The sequence below is a fragment of the Centrocercus urophasianus genome, unplaced genomic scaffold (genome assembly GCF_019232065.1).
Source record: "Centrocercus urophasianus isolate 14NV4802_14NV808 unplaced genomic scaffold, USGS_Curo_1.0 seq_13, whole genome shotgun sequence".
In the NCBI taxonomy this organism is placed as follows: Eukaryota; Metazoa; Chordata; class Aves; order Galliformes; family Phasianidae; genus Centrocercus; species Centrocercus urophasianus.
Genome location: NW_024884475.1, coordinates 44,269,041 through 44,292,039, shown reverse-complemented (window position 1 = coordinate 44,292,039; position 22,999 = coordinate 44,269,041). Strand labels below are relative to the sequence as shown.

At 39.8% G+C, this 22,999-nt stretch overlaps 1 protein-coding gene across 6 annotated transcripts in view; it reads left to right on the top strand.

Annotated features, from left to right (window-relative positions):
• RASGEF1B (RasGEF domain family member 1B) overlaps positions 1 to 22,005 on the top strand; it is a 125,679-nt gene extending 103,674 nt beyond the window's left edge. For 5 of the 6 annotated variants that reach the window (XM_042812640.1, XM_042812637.1, XM_042812639.1 and 2 more), the window contains 13 exons: positions 6,469 to 6,651; positions 7,721 to 7,843; positions 8,692 to 8,829; positions 11,973 to 12,185; positions 12,282 to 12,356; positions 13,472 to 13,567; positions 13,749 to 13,851; positions 14,540 to 14,619; positions 16,392 to 16,487; positions 17,762 to 17,857; positions 19,019 to 19,142; positions 19,818 to 19,890; positions 20,688 to 22,005. In XM_042812640.1, coding sequence (XP_042668574.1) covers positions 6,475 to 6,651; positions 7,721 to 7,843; positions 8,692 to 8,829; positions 11,973 to 12,185; positions 12,282 to 12,356; positions 13,472 to 13,567; positions 13,749 to 13,851; positions 14,540 to 14,619; positions 16,392 to 16,487; positions 17,762 to 17,857; positions 19,019 to 19,142; positions 19,818 to 19,890; positions 20,688 to 20,712 — 1,419 coding nt within the window. In that variant the 5' untranslated portion in view covers positions 6,469 to 6,474 and the 3' untranslated portion in view covers positions 20,713 to 22,005. Of the gene's footprint in view, positions 1 to 1,800; positions 1,878 to 6,468; positions 6,652 to 7,720; positions 7,844 to 8,691; positions 8,830 to 11,972; positions 12,186 to 12,281; positions 12,357 to 13,471; positions 13,568 to 13,748; positions 13,852 to 14,539; positions 14,620 to 16,391; positions 16,488 to 17,761; positions 17,858 to 19,018; positions 19,143 to 19,817; positions 19,891 to 20,687 lie in introns of those variants that run through there. The other variant, XM_042812634.1, reaches the window with a different exon arrangement.
• The last annotated feature ends 994 nt before the right edge of the window (positions 22,006 to 22,999 follow it).

Here is a 22,999-nt window from a genome sequence, read left to right as displayed (position 1 = left end):
AGATTCATAACCAATAAGACAGAGGATAAATATGCTTGAATCAGAGTGGAATATTTTTGGAGATAATTGCTCTCGCCAGGTACCAGGCCAGGTGCTTTCTGCTTGAAAGCAACAAGCTGACCTGACTGTACCTGCCCATCAGAGCTGTGAGTTGATCTTCCCTTATACATCCTTCAGAGATTGTAATGCTCTTTACTAGTGTTTATGAACATCCTTTCACAACACAAGCTGGTGTGTGTTTGCTAAATGCCATATCTATCGTGTGTTGATCTGAAAGGTGCAGACCTTTCCAAGGCAAAGTAGCAGGTTGGTTGCAGAGACCTAGGATCCTCCTTCCACTGAGACCCATTGCTGCTCTAGAAATCTCTGATTGATATCCAGCTAAGATAAAGAGGTATCAGGCAAGTACCACTGGCTTGATGAAGAACTGTGTTTGCTCTTAACTACCAGAATAGGACCACCCTTTTTATCTTAAGCCTACATTTATTTTGCTTGTTTGTCTTTGTAACCTGCAGAAACTGTATGCAGATTTCTTCAACCAACTGTAGGTCTGTTACTGCTGGTAAAAATTCTGTAGCGTTCATGGAAACACCAGTTTTCACTAAATGCAAGACCAGAGATTACTTGAATCTCTTATCTCAAACCAGCATCCAAGTGGAAAAGTGATGCTTGATGATGAGGTTTTAGGTAGAACCAGTTAAATAAACTTAAATGCGTACTGTTATTTAACACGATTTGAGCTTGTTGTAAAATTACAACCTGTATGTCTGTTCTAATTATGAAAGAGGATGATGTTCTCTTCTTAGGCATGCTGTAGGTTTTGCCGTAAGACCAAGCATGGATGTCTGCAAACAGCTTTTGAATTCAAAATATGTCATGGTGATGGGTTGGACTTGATGATCTTAGTAGACTTTTTGAACCTTAATGATACCATTGTTCTGTGATGTTTTGATGAGGTTGAGGGAGGAACCATGTCAAGAGAGCTTCATGCTCATGGATAGGACCATGCTCCTTGGCATTAATGTGGTGTGATGCACCTTCTGTGCCCTTTTGAAAAAAGATCTTGGAACTTAATGAAAGGAGGTAACCCCACACTAATCCCTCGCTGTCAAGGAGAGGAATGTGGTAATGAAAAACTGAGGGACTCTAGTAAAGCCACGTGAGGGGTTTTTAGTAGAGTCAGGAGATCCAGGCTCTCAGCTGCCATGTCTGGGCACTGAGATGATGCTTTTTGTGGTTGACTGTGGACACATGTGTAAACAGTTAGGAAGCTCATTATCACTGTGAGCTGGTTCAGATCCACTCTTTACCACTGATCCTTGCAGATAAAAGTCTGGTTTTTTTTGGCCTCAGCATCTGAAGTGGGTTAGGCTTATGGAGGCTCATTGCATAAAATGGATTGTATCTTTCAAGGCTGTTGGGAAAGCCACTCCCAACTCCATCAGCAGCATCAATTTTCTGTTTTTTTTCACTTACATGAGGAACAGAGCAGAGGCTGAGTTGGAAGCTTGTGGGAGGCACAAGGCACGGTATGGAAATGATGGAGAGTTGGAGCTCTGATTCACTGGTGGGGATGGCATAACATGGATGGCATCAGCTCCCAGCTGGCCACCCCACCCCACTCTCCATTCCTTGACAGCTGAGCCACTCTGAATCACCTGCTGAATCACTGTTTCCAATGTGATGTTTTGAAGGAAATCATCACTGCTGTTGGTTTGCCTTAAAACTCCTGACTGCAAGCTGCACGAGTTCATCAGCTGATGGGGAGAGCTCAGCTGATGGATAGCTGCTCCGACCCATAGAACTGTAGGGAACTGGTGGAAGGAGCTTGACGGAGCTGGTGTGCAGCTGCCTGCATGCAGAGGTGGGATTCATGGGTGAGCTTCTTCTCCTTAGTGTTTAGATCTTGACAACTGTAATATTCAGTAATCCAAATAGAACATATGGCAATACTCTTCTATATGTCTCTGGGTGCAATTAATGTGCCTCTGAAAACCTCACTCAGCTTCAGTAAGTAAAAGGAAGCAGGAATAGCATGCTTGCGTTTTCTTTGCATTAAGTATGCTTGTGCTCTTATTTCAAAGCTCTGAATTTTGCCATCAGCATTTTCAGCTGATTTCTTAATGCTCTCTGTTGGACAGCCAATAAACTGTCTGTTTTGCTTGATGATATGTGACTGAATTAAATATAACTGAGGCATACTCAGCTTGTGCGTTGGTTTGGTTTTAAAGAAAGTGCTTGAAGCAAAATCCATTAATGATTTTTTTCTGAAGGAAATACATCCTAGGACATTTAAAAAAAAAAAAAGTGTTTTTTTTATAACATGATCCTAGCATTGGTTGTGTACTGAAACTTCTTTAAGTCCAGCTATCTGCTCATAAATTTGGGTAGGAAGGAGTAGCTTCGTGTGTTGTCTGTTGCTAAAGATGGGTGGTATTTCATGGCGTGCTTTGGCTGATCTGATGCCTTTGCATGTGCTTTTCCATTTAATTCAGTCTGTGAATCACCTGAGCTTTACAGAATCACCATGGAGTGTGCAGTGGACTGTTCTAGACTCTTTAGAGGCTTGTGACATATAGTTCCTGCTGTGCAAATCCATCGTACTGCTGATAACAGATGCTTGGGTGGCTCGTGTTTTAAATCTCTCCTCTGACTCAGGAAAAAAAGCAGAATGTGGGGTTATCAAAGGGATTTACAGATTGAAACAAGCACGTTAATGGAAGAATTGGTTTTGTCATGAGCTAAAATTGAAGAAAAATGTTAAAAGGGCTCTCATTGCTTTTTCTGCCCTATGAAAGCAGAGTATGGGTAGAGAGTGGAAGGGGGGCTGGTCCTTGAGGTGTGGACCTTCAGCACGTCAGCATCAGGATGAGCTTCTTGGTTATCTTCTATTTTCTGTCCTTGCAGACTGAGAAATTCAAAGGTTTAATGCTCCTAGGATCCTGGAACTTCAGTTTCGAGTGACTCAGGCTCTGCCTGGTTACTGTGCCAATGTTCTCATACATGAGCTATTGGTCAGCAGCAGTGCATCTGACCTTCCCACATATCAGCTGGCTCTATTTTTAAAAAGAATGAAGAAAGCATTCCTTTCCGCATTCAGGAGAAAAATGCCTTTTATTGCAATCCACTTCCTGGTCTGTTTTTTTTTTTTGCTTGCTGATGTTTTTCATTTGCAGCCTATTGTTGCCTGGGCAGTTATTTTGAGAGCTTTACAAAATTGTTCGCCTTCTGCAGTTTCAGTGAAGATGAAGAAAGGGGTCAAAGCTCAATCTGGTTTCTTCTGCATCCTCTCTGCCTACAAGATACAGCTAATTAGAAATGTTTCTGAAATATTTCTTGAGAGAAAAACAATGTAGGATCTGTAAGTTGAAGTCAGAATTATACGACAAACCAAAGATTCATCAGGGAAGAACTTCAGGAAACAAAGTTTGAGCAAGAACTGTTCCTTGGTGGTTTCTGTGAGTAAGGTATATGAAATGCTGATCAAGGAGTTGTCAGAGTTCTTATCTTTGTAACAGTTTGAGCTGTAGGATTTCACTTCACCTTTCAGATGCTTTGTAAACAGAGCAAACACGCCCAGGATCTATGGAATGCAAAGCGTAGTCTCTGTGTGTGGTATGCTTTGTTCTGGGGAGTCTGGAGTCAGTGCATAAAAAGCAGCACAATTTTCACCAACATTTTAGAACTACTTAGGACTGAATGTTGTTGCTGAACTCCTAAATCATACTTCATTCCTATACCTTGCAGCAAGCCTCATTCCTTCTTGCTTGTGCTTTCTCGTCTTAGTGAAGACTGTTAAGATTCATCATCCCTTGCCGTAGCCCAAGTTTGTAACGGCCTCCTTTAAGAACACTTGGGGAAGTGTAATCCTTCTTATGTGTGGTTTGGGGTTTCTGACGTGTATGGCAAAGCAGCTCTTGGGGATGTGATTGCATGTTTGAAGTTTGCACTGTGTGTATAAGGAGGTGTGCTTCAATCACATAACAAATGCTGTTCGAAGTCAGAGTGATCTTTACTTACCTTAATGCCCAAGATCTCATGTTCTCTGTAATGATATCAGCTGTGGAAACAAAAGTTTTATTTCTCTTTCCACAATCCATGGTTACTGACTGCTCTCTGTCACAGAAGAGCATTGCTTAGCCAGGAAATTATTCCACTGCTCTTTCCTTCAAGTCAGATCAAGTTGGAATTTAATAACAACTTTAAAAGACAACACTTGTTTCCTTTTTAAAAAAAGAGGTGAAAAATAAGTGTTTTGCATGTTAGAAATAGACAAATGCTGTCTCTAGTAAAAAGTTCCCATTTTAACTCTCAGGATGTTTTTCATTCAAATAATCTTTTCTTGCTGATTGTCTAATTGCTGCTTGTCAAATAGTGCACTGTTGTGGTTTACTAATCTTTTCAGGTACTAAGATATGTCTGCTGCATATGCCAAGACTTTGTGGACCAGATTCTGTGCTCTGACTGTTATTTCCACTCAAACTACTCTGAGGGCAGAGTTGGTGCTATGGATTTAGCTCCTGAGCTTCTTAGAATTAAGCAATGCTGCTTTGTATCTTCACCTCCCTTTGAGAGACAGCAAAAGGGTCTGGGTACTTGACGAACCCTGCTGGACAACCACATGTGTTGTATGAATCATCCTGTTGGCTGTGCTATATTTCTCTCTGTCACACTTTGATATCATCCCTTTTCATCACGTGGAGAACGTATCCTGGCTCTTGTTCACTTACAAGTGAAATGCTCAGAGCCCAAATCTGGGGCATACAGAACATCTCTTCCCTTGTGCAGCCTGGCATCTCACTGAAACAGAACTGAGCCGTCTCCATCAAGTAGCTTCCAGAAATAGACAGCAAACAAGTAAGCCAATATGTGCCTTGCAGGGCCATCTTTTTGGAATTTTATTTTAGTGTTATGAATCAGGATATCTATAAATGACGTCAGGATATTTTTCTTTTCTCTTGATCCAGGCCCTAGGAGGCTCTCTGTGCCTATATGTGCAGTGTAGTTTTTTTCTGGAAAAAAGATCTGTATAGTTCTAGGAGTAATTGTACTAAGAGCTAGAGGACTGCAAGCTTCAAAAAGATCTCCTCCCTTCTGGAGGAGTTAGTTATTAGAATTAGGCACTGCCTACTGATTTTTATGCAGAAAATCTGGTATTTTAATGAGGAGTCATGTATACTGGGCATGTGGATAAAAAGTTAGAGAAAACATTTCTGTGATTCTCGCTTGTTTGGGTTTTACCATGGTGGAAATTAGTGATGTGGTGGAAATGGTGGCTTTTCCCCAACCTCTTTATCACTTCAGCCTTTGATGAAGTCAGATACTACCTAACGCTTTGCATGTTGGTGATGATTATATAAAATCATACAACCACAGAATCATTTGAGTTGGAAGGGACACTTAAAGGCCACCTAGCCCATCTCCTCTGTAATGGACAGGGACTCCTACAGCTCCATCAGGTGCTCAGAGCTCATCCAGCCTGACCTTGAGTGTCTCTAGGGATGGGGCTTTGACCACCTCTCTGGGCAGCCTGTTTCAGTGCCCTGCCACCATTTCTTCCTTATCCAATCTAAATCTCCCCTTTTTTAGTTTGAAACTACTTCCCCTTGTCTTATCACAACAGACCCTTCTGAAGAGTCCCTTTCCTAGTCAGTCCTGCACCTTGCACTCTTACACTGTAGCGTGTGTATTTCCTTTATATTTCCTTCCTATGATTTACTTCTCCCCAGTTCATCAGGCTGGCAGGAACTGAATTCCCTGGCTGAACAGCTGCACACAGTGACTAATGTGACTTTTCAGACACACTCTCCAATTTTGATGCAAATCTTTGTTGGCATCTTCAAAGTGGATTAGTACGGGTCATGCAGGGCAGGAGCTCTGCTCCCATCCCTCTCTCTGTCCTTGCAGCAGAGTTTGGCTTTCCCTTATTGTTTACTCACTGAATCCCTAAGTCTCGTGCTGCTCTGAATGCCTCAGTTGTGCAGCCACGCTGCCAGCAGCAGGAAAGCTTTGGCTCTCAGGTCTCCAGGAATCCAGCTAATAACTTAATAGCTTCTCGTCCCTACTCAGCTCTCTCTGCAAAGTGCTTTGTTGTGAGCTGGGAGTGCACAGATGGCAGAGTGCTGCTTATCTCCAGGCTGTCACATTGGGGTTATTCTCAGAATTGGGTGCCTTTACAGAGTGAGTTTTGCTGAGGTCTGCGGCTTTAGAGAACCTTTTCCACAAATAGGATTTGGTACAATGGAGAGAAAAGCAACAGCATCTGCACTCGCAATGGCTTGGGGGCACTACAGCTTTTTTCAGATACTCTCTGTAGGAATTATCTCTACTGCTGTGCAATTGACCCAGGTTGTGATACTGTTTCTTGTTCTGCTTTGTTTTACTTTTTTTAGAATGATCCCATCTTTTGAGTGTAGAACACCATCACACCTTCTGATAATTCTCTCTTCTGTGTGTGTCTCTCTCCAGGAAAGGATGCCACAGACACCTCCCTTTGCAGCAATGTTTGACAGCAGCGGCTACAACAGGAATCTGTATCAGTCAAAAGAGGATGGCTGTGGAGGACTCTATTACCACGATAACAACCTCTTGTCAGGGTCTCTGGAAGCTCTGATCCAGCACTTAGTGCCCAGTGTAGATTATTATCCTGATGTAAGTATGAGATGTTGCACTGGAACTGCGTTGTTCAGAATCAACAGAAACTGGACATGAGAGCAACTGTCATTTGAGAGCCTTTGGCCTGTCCAGAGGCATGTGTGCCTTGAGGTTTTTTAATATATCTTTTCTAAAAGAAGAATGATACCAAAAACTCTTGAGGACAGGATGGCTAAGGGATGAACTATGTCACTTTTTGTTGAAAATCTCTGGCTGAAGACATAACTCTGCTTGATTTCATAGATAAATTTACAGTTCCAAGACAGGACCCTTACAGCTCCAACACAGAACTGTCCTTAAGCTCTTGGTTATCCACTAATGCTCAGTGTAAAATATAAAAATGAAGCTATTTATGTACCAATTAGTCAAACGTTATATGTTTCAAGCTCTGAGAACTGGAACGTTGTAAGTTTTGCGGTGGGTGTCATAAATACTAAACTACCAGCAGCATGGGAGTGGATTGAATAATTCAAATATACGTCTCACAGTGAGTTCAAGTAATTATATGTGGAAATCCGAGGCAAAATAAAGAACCTTTTCTTCTAGCCCCAGAACGATGAGTTACTATTTGTTCTGTAAAATTAAACTTTGTATGAATTGCTTTATCTAGAGAAGCACGGAAACAAACAATATCTGTGTAGATAGTCAATGTAGATTGGACCTGCAGCATTAATTTTATTCTCTTGTTGGACTAGAAAGAGTTATGCCATAGGGCACTGGCTCTTGCAGAGGTGTACTGTAGAGCAAGGGAGATGAGCTGAGGTTCTGGGTAATTTCAAGTACTAGTCTTGTAAGAACACTGTGTACAAAAGCATAGCTAAACCAGCCCAGTCCTGCCTTGTTTTGGTTTAATCTTACCTAATTTGGCTCAAGCGTGATGGTGCAGCACTGAGTCTGGAGCAATGACAAGTGTTCAATTAAGTGATTATTGCTGTAGTAATAGCACTCGGTACAGCCAAATGCAGTTTTGTTCTGCAGATACTAAAATGATGTGTCAGGAGCAGATTTTGAGAAAATGTGAAATGGTGGTGATTTACCCCTTAATCTGTCTTTCTCTTGTTTCCAGAGAACATACATCTTCACCTTCCTTCTCAGTTCACGCTTGTTCATGCATCCCTATGAGCTTATGGCCAAAGTTTGCCACCTGTGCATTGAGCAACAGAGACTAAGTGAGCCTGGCCAGGACAAGGTAATAATCACTCACTCTGAGAATCTGACCTTTAGTCACTAACATGTGTGGGAAATCTCCTCTTTGCTCAGACCATCCTGTGCATTGCTGCTGCTACACTTTTCATTTTACCAATGCAAGGGACAGAAGTAATAGTGATGGTTGTTAATGGCACATTCTGCAATGTTTGCTTTTGTGTTTCAGTATTCCAGATGTATTAATGTGTAGTATCAAAATGTTGGAAAGATGTAACGATGAATTAAGCACATGAATGGGGGTTTCACTGACGTTTGCGTTCTTGTTTCAGTCTTCGTGGAGTGGCTTAGCTTGCTGGCCACTCACTCACATGGGAATGCATTTTTTTCTTTCTGTGCATTCATATAATGTATAGTGAAAAGGAAACAGAATGTGGATGTTGTAATAGAGCCTTGCTGGCAGAAAATCACACAAATTAAGACACTTGAATCCTTGCCCCAGTTTTTCCCTGTGATGTACTGTACATACATACATAAGCAGTGAATGATGGTTACCGCTTTGATAGTTGATAATCATAAATTACGGAACCACTAATGTATGTCTTGCTCTGTGACATTCTAATAGTGAAGGGAAAGCTTATGGATATAGATATTCTAAGATTTTCCAGTAACCTGGGACCTAATTTCCAGCCCATTTGAGCTTTTCATTGGCCTTAATGGGTATTGACTCTGGCCTGTAATCCAATGAAGATTTAAATTAAGCTTAAAAAATTAACTGACCTTCATACCCTTGTGCTCTGTTGTATTTTGCAGAAAGGAATTCTATTTCTTTTGGGTTAGCTGTGTTGTGCATTGCCTTTCCTCATAATGCTTCTCCTTTGTATTTTCAACTAGAACCGAATACGAAAAATTGCTCCCAAAATCCTGCAGCTCTTGACAGAATGGACAGAGACGTTTCCTTATGATTTTCGGGATGAAAGAATGATGAGAAACTTAAAGGAGTTGGCGCAAAGAATAACCAGTGGTGATGAGGTAAGTTACCTGTGAACAAAGTTATTGGATAAAATGCTTTGATGCTGTGCATTTGTTATTGTTAATAACATGGTATGGCTCTGGGAGATTAAGCTAACTTGTTACGATGGTTTTGAAGGCAAAAAGTGCTTTCCCATACCTAGTCTAAGAAGAAACTTTATAGCAAAAGCAGACCCTCTTCAAAGCAGAGGCAGGGTTCACCCCATCCGTAAAACCGTGAAACAATCACACAGTGTGCAGACAAGCACAACTTTGTGGAGGTTTATATTTTTCATTTTTAATTATTTTGCTTGGAAGAAGCCAGATAAAGTATTAGGAATCTTTGCAGGTAGGGAAATCCCTACCTGTGTGGTGTGAGTAACATTTGCTGGAATCAGGCCTCTGATCTTTATGTCAGTGGAGTACTTATTGCAGTCTTGGGAAAAAAAAAATTTAAAAGAAAAACTGGATCAAGAAGAGTCATCTTGTGTTTAAAGGATTGGATCTGGATTCAGTCTGTTGTATTCCTTCTTCCGAAAGAAGTGCATGAGAAAATCACTTCATCTTTTACTAAGTGCTGGTTCTCAGACCAAAGTAAAGTTTTGTGGAGGTCTTATGAAATACTCTGCTGTTTAATTGATGCTTGTCTTTTAAATACCGAAATAAACTCAAACAAAATTCAAGGTTTATTTTCACTTAGTGGAAAGGCAGTTAACAAGGTTTCGACAAGCATCTCTTGTAGCTGGCACAACTTCAAGATTGCAAAAGACGTTGGAGTGGCGTTTGGAAGAGCTATAAACGCAAAGAGCAATTGCTAAATGGCATCATGTTTCTAGCCTTCTTCAGCTTAATGTTGCATACATAAGCTGTTAAATAATGATATGAACAAGGCACCAAACAACCTGTTAACAAGCTTCAATAGGTAAGCTCTACTGGGAGGAGTTGTGCAGCCAAAGCCTGAAAAGACCTTGAGAGACTATAAATAAGGGTGGAAAAGAACAAACATAAAGATATTTGGAAACTAAGGTACATTTTTGTATCTGAAATTCTGTATGTGAAAGAGAGGAGGAACAAAAGAAGAGAGGTAAGGGGGCTGAGATGCAGTATGAAGTATAAATGAAAAAGAGCAAACACAAGTTTAGAGTTGCTACAAGATATCTCTAAAGGGGACTTTGGATTGTGGACAGAACAGGTTTGCTTTTGCCATGGAGGCACCTTTCCCATAGTGTTGCTTGGTTTGCTGATATTCTTTTAATAGGAAGATAAGAAACTGCTGTTCAGATTGAGGAGAAGCAGTAAGATGGAAAATCATCTACTGAAAAGAAAAACAGAAGCTGGACAAGCTATTAGAAAATGATCCGTAGGCAGCAGTCTTACTCTGACAGGGAGCTGCAACTTTCCCTAGCTTCCAGGCTGCATGTCCATGTGACTTCAAGTTTTCCCTTAGAACAATAAAGGGAAAACAAGCATTGCAGTAAATTGACTTGCATTATTGTGAACTGCGTGTAACAGCAAATGGCAACTTCCTTGGTCCTGCTTTTCTGCAGATTGCTTGGATTTGTTGTTGTGAGTCATTAATTTGAAACAGCCTGTTCCAGTTCACCTGCATTTTACTCGTAGCCTCCTATTCCACTTCCTGAATTATTGTGCTCCACTGCTAAGAGCTATCACTGAGAATCCAGCTAAAACCATTCACCGTATGAAGATATTGTTCCACCAAGAAAATCTATAGGATATTGAAACGTTATTATTGATTTCTTAATATGTTTTTTTAAATCTCTATATTTCATGCCATTGCTGCCAGTTTTCTTCTCACTGTCCCGAGTGGTCATGCATGTGAAATATTTCCAGATATTGTTCTAGTTCCTTTTATTGCTTAACTGACCTTTGTTTCAAGTTAGGCCTTATGGAGCTTTTCACATCAGTTGCCTGATCCTTGTCTCCAGTTGCCTGATCAGTTCCATGAAAATGCTGCTCAGTGTCTTTTTCTGTAAAAAACACTCGATGGGTAGATGCAAAGCCACAGCAAAGCCACTCCTGTGCTGTTCAGCTCTCAGGAGTTTTAAAATATGACTAAATATCTAGTCATATTTTAACTAACTAAACTAGTATTGTTTCTTCTATCAACAGGTACAAGACTTGTTAGGTATGGTGCAAATGGAAAGCGGTGCATTTTAAAAAAAGAACTTAAAATTAAATAAAATAGACTTGAGTTTAGGATTATCATAATTAAATCTCCCTAATTTCAAACTCTTGTTGCTGCAGCAATGTAGGATCTAAGAGACAAGTTAGTCAGAAGGTGTCCAAATAAACTGGAAGGTAAACTTGTTTAAGTATCATCTACCAGGAAAGATGAGTGTGTAATGTTTTGGGTTCAATTAAGAGTTTAAGGAACAGGATACTGCAGGCTAAGAGCTCAAGTTGCCTTGTTTTTGCGTGGTCATGCAACACAAGAATTCAGGTAGTTCAGCTTCACGAATTCACCAGTTTTCTCCCTAGTTTGGTTATCAGTTCTGGGTTGACGTAAACCACAAATTCACATGAGGTTTATTGGTTTTGTTTGAAGATTAGCCCACTGATTGTCAGGTGGTTTTCACAACAAGCCAATGTTCATCTGAAGAGTTTCAGATGCATTTTTGGTCTCAGTCACCAGCTGATCAAGAACACACTTCATAAAGTTCTCTTACATCACACTTCAGAAAAATGGGAAAGGAAAAAGGCCAGTGAAGCACACTTGTCTGTAGACAATAAAAACACATAGAGACCAGAATGCAATTACTTACCACAGTACAATCCAAATTCAACCTTGGTTGAATACCACTGACCTCAAGAATGAATTTGACCCAAAATAATGCTGTTTATTTGGTTAAATTTGGACATACTTATAGCAGCTTTGGAGAGAAGGTTGAATTCATTAGAATATGGGAAAAGTTCATGTGTTTGATTGCACAGTATTTTGCTGCTAGTAGGTTTTGGATGCTCATTTTTTCAACTACTTATATTTTCCATCAATAGCTGTAGGCTGGTGTCTGGAATTTGGAAGAGGGGCCTTTGGGGGTCTGTTAAAGAGCTTTGCATCAGCATCAATCTGCTTTGATGTCATACAGACTTTAATACTGTCCTCTTCCATCTTGAGAACGTCTTTTGATTGTTTCATGTCACAGATGTATCGGAAGAACGTCCAGCAGCTCCTCCAGAACCTGCTTCGAAAGCTCGCGACTGTTAGCCAGTATGAAGAAGTACTTGCAAAAATCAATGCAACGTCCACAGATCGCCTCACAATCTTAAAGACCAAGCCACAATCCATCCAGAGGGACATAATCACTGTCTGTAATGATCCCTACACATTAGCTCAGCAGCTGACGCACATAGAGCTTGTGAGTTTTATTTTTTTCCAGTGTGGTTTTATCCTTCTCCTTTTGAAATGCAAGGTAACGGAGGCTCTGACTTGATTGCTTGTGTGCTTTATTTAGGAGAGACTTAATTATATTGGACCAGAAGAGTTTGTTCAGGCATTTGTGCAAAAGGATCCTTTGGATAATGACAAGGTAATTTGGAGATCTGAAGCAGCTCTGAAATGTGACATTTAACATCTTAAATTGAAATGTCTTGTGAACTGCAAGTGAGGACCAGCAGAAGCTGGCTTTAAAGCAAAAATGCTTTAGTATTCATCTTAACAATTTTGTTTCATCAGTGCTTTTTCTTCCTGGAGCACATCTCCAGGTGCTCCAGAACCTAGCAAACAATTTTTTTTTTTTTTTTTATTTAGACGAAGGGAAAACTTAATCCTGTGAATGTTTTCTTCTAGCGACCTTTGTGGTCTACAGCACAAAGTTGAGCTTAACTTTGGCTTTTGCATTACTCACTTTGAACGTCTGTTCTTTTACTAAACTGAAGGTAGAGCAGCCATTTAAAAAAAGCAGACGGAGAGCTCTAGGTCAGCATAACATGAAGGACAAAGATGAATGTTTTTAGGTAACCGCTAGTTTTATCTCTTTGGGTACTGTCATCAAGATTATTTATGCTCCTTAAATTATACAAAAGGGAGTTGGCTAATGCTAGAATTACCATCCAGCCTAAAATTGACCAACAAAATAGGATGACTCATTGGAGCAGGTTGCCCAACAAGGCTGTGGATGCCCCCTCCCTGGAAGCATTCAAGGCCAGACTGGATGGGGCTTGGAGCAACCTGATCTGGAGGGAGGTGTCCATGCCTATAGTAGGGGGTTGGAACTAGATGTTAAATGGAACTAGATCTTAAAGGTCCCTTCCAACCTAAATGATTACACTATTCTATGACTCAAGTTTATATTTTGTTTTTCTGTGAGATGGTATCTCAAAATTACTTTAATTTATTTAATTTAATAGTGAGCAGATACTTACTTACCATTGTTTGCTTTAGTCTATCCTGATTCTTCAAAGCATGCTGGTGGGACTAAGAGCATTCTAATGGCTTCTTGAGTGCCTCACTGGGTCAACAGCTCAAGAAGTGCTACATACCCAGATACTGTCAATTCTGCCTTACTTCTACGTTTTTCAGTTGTTGTTGGCTAATTGAGTTAATCCTGATCACGTTACAGTGTCTTGAGATGGAAAGACAAAAAGCTGAATGGTCCCTCTTGGGTGAATATTGTAGTAAGAACTGATTTTTTTTCCTCTGCAGAGCTGCTACGGAGATCGAAAGAAGAGCCGTAACCTGGAAGCATATGTGGAATGGTTTAACAGGCTCAGTTACCTGGTTGCAACAGAAATCTGTATGGTGAGCAAAGACTACTTCTGCTAAAATGTTTTGTTTAATCATCAGAACTGTGGAATCTTTTTTGCTGTGGTGATGTTATAGTGCATTAGGTCTTCTTGGAATGGGAATGGGTGTAGTTTCTTTTGGGGCTGTGTTAGTGCTGTTTCCTGCTAAGAATCACAAGCACATGTATTTCTTGCAGCCTGTGAAAAAGAAGCACAGAGCAAGAGTGATAGAGTATTTCATTGATGTGGCACGGGAATGTTTTAACATTGGGAACTTTAACTCCTTAATGGCTATTATTTGTAAGTATGCATCCTCAGACATGTTGTCCCTGTTTCAATTTGGGTAAATGAAGTGTGATACTTTTTACAGAAGTCTGCTGCTTAGCGTGCAGTTGGGAGGGGAAGTGGCAGTGAACTGCTAAGTGGTATTGTAGTATTACCTCTGTAAGGAACTATTTACTTTTTAGTGTACATCACAGATAAGTTTCCATTGTAACTCTTAGATTTCCACTTTTTGAACCAGACTTTGGTGCTAAGTTGAAATAGAAACTCCTGTAATATGGAATATTGATGTCTTCCATAGTTTCTACAACACCACAAATATCCAAGTGGCTTGAAAATTCCACACCCCTTTATATCTGATAGGAAACTATTGGTAGTATTTGTTGAAATGGGAAAGCTTCCCAGATACATGGAATTTTCCATTAAATTTGTAAAAGGTAGAATTGAGAGAATTTGGCTTTTTTACTGCATATTCATGTTTAACAAGACGAGGTGAAATAACGTCATAGTATTTTGTTAGAGCTTTTTTTCTGCAAAATATGCTGATCTTTGTTTCCAATGTACTTTCATCACTGGACTTTTAACAAAATAGCAAGTCTGACTTCTGAAAATATGTATTATTGTTAATAGCTCCTTTGTATTAGAAATACTTAACAGTCTTAAATAATCTCTAAATTTCAAAATGCTCAATTTTTCTTATATCCAGCTGGCATGAACATGAGTCCTGTCTCTCGATTAAAGAAAACATGGGCAAAAGTGAAGACTGCCAAATTTGATATTCTTGAGGTAAGTTCAACCAATACTTGGATTCATGACAACTTGGACTGTTGTTAGCGTGCTACTTTCAACTGCTCTGAAGTGAAAATTTGGCTTCATTTTGACAAATCTAATTCAGTATATATTTGCTCTTAATAGTATAGGCAGCAGGAGGCAGGGAGATGACTGTCCTGCTGCACTCAGCTCTGGTGAGATCGCATCTTGAGGGCTGTCTACAGTTTTGGGCCCCTTAGTACAAGAAAGACATTGATACCCTGAAGTGTGTCCAGAGAAGGGCAGTGAAGATGCCGAGGGATCTGGAGCTCAAGTCTTATGAAGAGTGGCTGAGGGAACTGGAATTGTGTAGTCTGGAGAAGACTCAGGAGAGACCTTACCACCCCCTACCAACTACCTGAAGGGAGATTGTGATGAGGTTGGGGTCAGCATCTTCTGGGGTAACTAGTGATAGGACAAATGGCTTCAAGTTGTGTCAAGGGAGGCTCAGGTTGAATATTAGGAAAACATTACTCTCCAAAAGGGTGGTCAGGCACAAACAGGCTGCTGCAGTCACCTTCACTGAAGTTGTTTAAGAAACGTGTTGATGTGGTCTAAGGAACTTGGTTTAATGGGCAACATTGGTGACAGGATTAGATAATCTTTGAGGTCTTTTCCAACCTTAACAATTCTATGATTAATGGAAATTCCAGATAGTGTAATAAGAATCTTTCAGCTGTCCTGTGCCTTTTCAACATGAAAAGAGCAAATGGAAGTAATTGTCTATCTTCTTCCAAATCCCACCTTTTAAATGGCAGTTTCATAATTAAAATAGATAACCTCTTGAAAGGTAGATATATAAGAGAAGGTTGGCGTTGATTCACCTAATGCAGTTTCTCTGAAAATGAAGTTTAGCTGTTGGCAGCTGCTTTGTCCATTCAGAGAAATTGATCTTGATTGCCAATTAATTTCAGGTAGTAGAGACCTTTGGCAAAGATTGTGTAGGGGCAGCAACGTGCAAATTTGTGATATACTCAGGAAATTATTTACAGGTTAATTAGCTTGGTCTATATAGCAATTGTTTAACTCTATAAACAATATAGAGGCAGTGTAATGTTCATGACAGAAGCATGAGGTGTTCATTAGTATCAAGAGATTTGACTTGTGCTCTGACAATGGATTAAAACTTCACAGGAAGCACCTTTACTTCCTGCACCCTTGGGTGGGAGATGGCCTTTTTTTACGTCAAGGGTGACTGCAAAGCTCTTAATCAGCTCTTATTGTCACAGTCCTACTTCATTCGAACATATTATGCAGACTGGGCTCTGCTGGTTAAGAATATGTTTTGTGATCTGTACAGTCATCCTGACCACTACCACATTTAGCTGCCTGATCTTCCTCTGCCATTGCAGCCGAGTCAGCTCTGAGAAATCTGCATATATAGGGAAAGCAGAATATTACTGTTAAGACCCGCTGTTATATTAGTTCATGGCTTTGGTTTTTGAGTTAAAGATGAGCCAACTTCTTGGTGGAGAAGAAAATAAAAGGCCTATGATGCCTGCCTTTGTTTTCCTGCTGCCAACTTGTATTCAATCCCTTCTTGTCCTATGAGTGAATGTTTTTTGTTTTTTTTTAAATCGTGCTCCTCTTCTGATTGAAGGAAGAAATGAAAAGATGCCCCAGTTCTTTAAATGGCTCTACTTTAAAAGCTCTCGCTTTTTGAAACAGTTGCTCAAGTGAAAAGATGTTGTCTGGTGATGACACTGGCTCTCTGAAGCTCATTATTTACATTTCTTCATGCTTTGTAGCATCAGATGGACCCTTCTAGCAATTTTTATAATTACCGGACTGCTCTGCGTGGAGCCACCCAAAGGTCTTTGACAGCTCATAGCAACAGAGAGAAGGTATGTTCACAAATGACTTGACAATGGGTAGAGGTTAAATAAGCTCGTTAAGTTGCATGGTAAGCTTTTCTCTGGGGATTCTGATGTTCAATGGTGCTGATAATTGCAGAAGGAAGAATAAGGAGAAGTGCTGATGAAAATGCTAGAGGACAAACTAGACACAGAAAGAATAATCAGTGGTTTCAAATAGACACAACTGGGCATCTTTCAGTTTTAAATTGCTTTAAAATCTACTAAGGAAAGAAAGACATTCTAAAACTGAAATATAGACAGATCTTGAGTCTAGATTCTTTGGAGTCTCTTTCCTGTACAGTGTTAGATGAGCATTAAATAAACTCTTAGACTTTCTTACTCAAGAAGGTGAGTTGAATCAGTTATTAGTGGGAAACAGGAGTTAAAATCTCCCCTTACTTGTTTCTGGACTTGCTGCAAATTATGCATTAACAGGGGTGGCTTTGTTTCTTTGTTCTTCAAAATAAACTGGCTTTTGAGAAGTAAAGTGGATTTCGTCACACATGAATTGTGGCTATAGCTCTTGTGAAAAGGAGCCACCCATTCTTAGCTGCCACCCATAGAAGCAGTTGTTCATCAGCTACTTTTTTTTTGAGAGTAAAGTGAGTTGTAAGACTTCAGAGAAAGAGCTCGCACAAATCATGAAATGTTTCAGCAAAGTCTTGCTTGGAGGTAGATATGGTGACATTTGTTTTATTCCCAGTTGCTACAAGGATGTCCAGCTATGCAAATTTTTGTGTGCGAATTAAAATAGTCATTTGAAGGACATAAGAATGTTACGATGTTCTCCAAAGACAAATAGTTCTATTTGTTCAGTTGTGCTCTGTGCTTGAGCCAGTCAGTGCCAAGACTTGCTTGAACTCAGGGAAGTGTAGTTCGAAAGTCACTTACTGTTTTCCTAAGCACATCTCATAGCCGCAGTGAGCAAACAGTCAAGTGCCAACAAGTGCTTCAGTTCTGACCTTGAGAGAACCGCATGCCAAGAAAACTTCAAGATAATGGAAGCAGTTTGGTACAAAGCCGGAAAGGACGCTACATGGACTAGCTTACCATCCAAGGGAGAACTTTCATAGATGAACTTTATGCATTATAAAATGTAGCGCATGCAGAATTTTTGTTCAGTGAAAGGAGAGAGAAGTGTAATGCAGATCTTATGATATTTTGCTTAGCTTTTGTACCACCTGACTTCTTTTGAATGTTCTCTGTAGAGCAGTATATTTTCAGTCAGCACTGGACTGAGAGTAATTTTGTTCTTTCCTTAGATCGTGATACCGTTCTTCAGCCTCTTGATCAAAGACATTTACTTCCTCAATGAGGGTTGTGCCAATCGTCTTCCAAACGGTCATGTCAATTTTGAAGTAAGTAGACCACTGTGGCACCGAGTGGGGTTTTTGTATAGCATCAACCCACTTCAGGAGCAAACTCAATCACGATTACGCTTCCACTGGATTCTAGCGTATAATTGGAGTACATCTGTTTCTTCTCACAGGATTGAGGAGGTAGTCAGGAAAGTGCAGTTATGGTGGAGTTTGAATATTTATAGAAACAAATTCAATAGTCATAGGTTTTTAGTTAGAAAGCTCAGAACTTCGGCCCAGTGCTCAAATTCATCTAAATATTTCAACTCATACATTCGTTTATCCTCAACCAATAATTTTAGAAATTAGTTTTTTTGGTCTTTTTTAGAATTCCAAAATAAAAGGCAAGTTCATCCTTGTGTTATTTTTTATGTGTGAGCCACAGAACTGTGTGATATAGGAGCAGTGAAGGAGTTTGGAGTCCATTTCAGTAATTCTTTTGTCTTTACTTTCGTATTTCTTATCTGTGGATTATCCCATGATTTGTTTTCCCAGTGCTTTCTGTTCTAAAGACACCTGGGTCACTCACACAAAATTACACTGATTTCACTTCTTGTAGTCAGCCTCAATTAGCCTGGTTCTAAAGTTAGATGGTTTGATGGTCTGGGATGTCTTTTTTTCCACAAAGAGTATAAATACCCTTGAGGCATGCTAAACATTAACTGAAAGAGCTTATCAATGAGTGACATCACCGCACCACATGGAGAGTTTTTATTTTTGGCATTGATTTGCAGCAAGAAAATGGAGTGTTTCATGTTGATTAACTTGAAATGGAACATCTGGATTTCCAAATGTCAGTGTGAAGCATCTGTGGACTTGATGTGAAAATTACTAAATACTTCACTGTGAAACAGACGAACAATGAGTATCATCAAATGTGGAAGTTGGGTGTAGAAGTTACCAGCTATCTGAAAGGAAATTGAGTGCAGATCATGATGTGCTATTTATATTCATAAATAACAATTTCACCAGAGCTGAGAATTGGGAAGTCATTCCAGGTTGAAGTAGAAACACAAGAGCAGTTTAGTTAAGTCATGTATAAAATTTAGCAAGCTCCCAAGCCTTGACTTGAAACTGGGATCTCTCCGCTCTTCAAAATATGTTCAGGTAAATAATACCCTCCTATACATAACATCTTCATTTCCTGTTCTACTCTGGCAGAAATTCTGGGAATTGGCAAAACAAGTCAGTGAATTTATGTCATGGAAGCAAGTGGAGTGTCCATTTGAAAGGGATCGGAAGATTCTGCAGTATTTGCTCACTATCCCAGTCTTCAGTGATGATGGTAAGGAGCCCTGGAATTCCTGCAGATCCAGTGTCACAGGCTATTGTTTTGTCTCTGTCCTTGTTAGGCCATTGCTTCCACTCAGTAAGAAAGAATTTGACCTGAAACATCTCTGTCTGGAAATTTTAAAAAATGCTTCTCCCTTACAAATAAGAGAGAAAATAGGATTTTTCTTTTTAAGCACACATGGTCTGTGAAAATTGACTGTGACCTTTTCTTTGAAATGGAATGAAAATACTTGATTTGATATACAGACTCTGTAAATATCATTTGAAGTTTTTTTTATATGGACTTTCAGGACACTTAAGAGGGTGCTGCTTGAGAAAGAAAACTGGGACTTGGATGGTTTCTTATGAAACACCATGGCCCTAGGCTCGATATTTCCTTTTGAGTGTTTTCTTCCTCTTATGCTTTTCAGTTCACACTGGCTTTTTGGGTTGTTTTGCTTTTCTCTTTCCTTCAGGGCAGTCTTTGTTCTCATGCACTTTTTGTTAGTATTGTCTTGATGTAATTATGAGTAATGTTGTACTTCACGATGGGATTCTGTAGCCCTAATCTGAGGGATGGGTAATGTAAGCCTGCTTCATTTAACTTCCAACTTCCATCCATTTTCCAGGGCAAGCAGATTTTTAAATGCCAGTAGACATAACGTATTGTATTTGCTTGTGATTGCAGCACTTTACTTGGCTTCCTATGAGAGTGAAAGTCCTGAGAATCACGTTGAGAAGGACAGATGGAAGACTCTGAGGTTTGTGTCAAAGGTTACTCACATCAATAAATAAAGAGAATAGGATCTGGAGCTAGCATCTAACAGTTAAAACCAAATGGCACACTGTGTTTGAACAGATGGGCCTCAGCATCAGCATAAATCACCCTTTTGCTCTGGAACTCTTGGAAAAATGAGCACAGTTTTCATCTGTAGTCTTCTCAAAGCTTCTCTCCCTTAAGAGAATGGGAATCAAAACAAGAAACTGAGTATCTTAATTTCTTACATTGCTCAATGTAGAAAAAGTACTTTCTGAGCTTCAAAGAAATGTGGTTTTCAGGCAGCCCTTTCTGGAGATACTGTATCCCTTTCTGCACCTAGTTTTTCAGAGATCACAAAGTTCATTCTGAGTCAAATGTATTCACAAAACCAGGTAATGATTTAGAGTCTAGTCTGGGAAAAAGAAGTTGAATCAACTACTGGCTTTGCTTCCACTGCTGGCTGAACATAGATGAGTCAACAATTTCATTTTACTAATTTCAGAACTGTTATGGCACTGTTTTAGCTTCTCCGTTGTCAATTGGCTTTTTTTTTTTTTTTTTTTGAAGTGTACTCCTGGCAGAAGAGAAAACTGATAATGTGCATAGATAGAGACATAGAATTAAATAGTATGTGCATTACACACAGAGGTAAGGTGGACAGAGAAAGTCTGTGGGCTAGTAGATCTGCAGTAACATCAACCTCAGTTTCACAGGATCCCTATCTGAGGCACTCTGAAACTATCTGAGGAGATTTACATCATTCTAATGGCTGTTTTGTTCATGTTGCCTTCATTTCAGATCGACGCTTCTGGGCAGAGTCTGATGCATGGGATGGCTGCTGCTTCTGCTGCTGCTCTCACAAAGGGGCATGGCGTAGTTTATGTTTTTGTGCACCGAGTGGCATTCAAAGTGATGAAAACTGTGTAGTCAGTTGAGATAACTTGTCAACAAAGATGAAACAAGTTAACTCAAGAACAAACAGGCAGCTTCTCGTACCAGACAGATGAGATTAAATCACAGCCCACTCTCAACTTCAGTATTGATTGAGGACAGCACTGACAGAAACCTTTGAAGAGCTCAGATGCTGCCCATGAATCATTCCACACCTGGATGGAATATTTTTTTTCTCTTCATCGTGCTGGAACTAGCTGCTACAAGGACTCCGCAGAGCTGATATGATGTTATAGAGGAGGAAAAAAAAAATCACTGTACTTACAGTGGAAACCCGGGTCTGCATCGACTTCCTGATAAGCTGAAGATAGCCAGGAACTCTGGTCAGGACTGCTAACAAGGGAAAAGGACTGGACACAACAAATTGGCTGCTGGAGAAAGTTTCTCCCCACCACTGTAACGGTGGCTATTTTCTTTTTCCATTATGTTTTTGAGTTGGCTGCTGGCAGGCAAACTCATTGTAAGTTATTAAAAAATATGTTAAGTATTAAAAATTAAGACTGGTAGAACAAACACCTGCTAAAAAATATAGTAGCTATGTAGAGTGTGGACTATTTTACAACTTACAGAGAGGTTTTTTCTTTCTTTCAGTTGTTTACAACTAACCACTACATGCTACAGACATTCTTGTTTTTACTACACAGATTTGTTACTCTAATTTTCCATATTTGACCTTCTTATATTAGGTTGAACAAGCTGACTTTTCTAGAATGGTCTCTGAGAAATGGATGTACAAACTGTGTTGAAATATGAAAGTATGTTTTTAACTCATTTTTATAATTGCATTTTTTGAAGGATAACAATGGAGAACACAATCCAATTTGATGGAGATAGCAAAATGCAAAAAAAAAAAAAGAAACAAAAAAAACCAACAATGAGGCTTCTTCCCAAGTACATCTGTGAACAAAGCAGTCGTCTTGTTTGCTTTATGGGTTATTGTTCTGTGAAGTAATTCACTGTGTTACACACCTAATAAGTTTGTAGTAGCTCTGAATACGTAGCCACTCTATTTATGCTAGGAAGAACCAAGGGGGGGAAAAGAAATTGTAGCTGTAGATCACCCTGGATGCAAAAATCACTAAGTATAAGCAGATTCCTGGCAGAACAGGTATTTGCAATTTATCCTACCACTGTTATTAAGAAAAAGAATAAAGATATCTATTTGTTGCACTGCATCTGTTGAGTTTTCAGATAAGGCTGGTGTTTAAGTCAGTATGCTGTCTATCCCTTTTTTGGCAGGTATTTAATTTCTGAATTCTCTGTAGCAGTCTTCATCAACAGGAATGCATACTGACCTTACCTACTGTCTGTCTTCTAGTACAAGGTGCTGGAAATTGGTAAACTGCATATTCCGTGAGCACCAGCTATGGAAGTGCCCTCCTATTTGGTGAGTTAGGGTGGAGGAGGAAGAAGAGACTGACTTTTTGAAAGAAGTCTGCTTCTTCAGTTCACACATTTATACCCCAGCTTCCATCAGGTGAGGGCTATCCGACCTTTCTCTCTACAACCCTAAAGGAGAAATAGCATTAAGCAGCATCCACTAGAGCTTAGGCTCTGTGTTGTATTTTGGAATAGGGTCTGTGCAGCCTCTGTTCTGTCCTTCAGTTTTGAACATCCCAAGATTCTGTTGTGTTTTTGAACTGTTGTGGTTTGGAAACAGGCAATAGCATTTATCTGCAGCAAATGAGAGAGAAAATGACCCTTGTGTAGCTATCCAACTTCTAAAGGAAACAATGCTGCAAACTCTCAGAAATGAGAAGTTAAAATGACTCATTAACCCTATGAATTGAGTGTTCAGTCAGTACTTAAAATCCCTGTACAGTGCTGACAGATGCTCAGTGCTTAACAGGGACAGAAAAATCAAAGCCTGTCCTGTCAAATTACTCAGAAATGTCCTGGATTTCTTTCTTTCCAAGAGAGACAAAAACTGGGGTTCTTAAGGATCTGTTTAAACCATCTATTCAGAAGACCCAAGATATCTAGATGTGTCTACAAGAGCAGTGCCTGTCCCTGTTACTCAAATACTTCCCATTTCTCTGACTTAGGTACAGCTCCATGGCAAAATCATAAAAAGGATTTTCAGTTGTATGCAATAACATACCAAAGCCTGCTTAAAGACATCACCTCCAACACAGCAAGCAAGAAGTTAGATCTCCAAG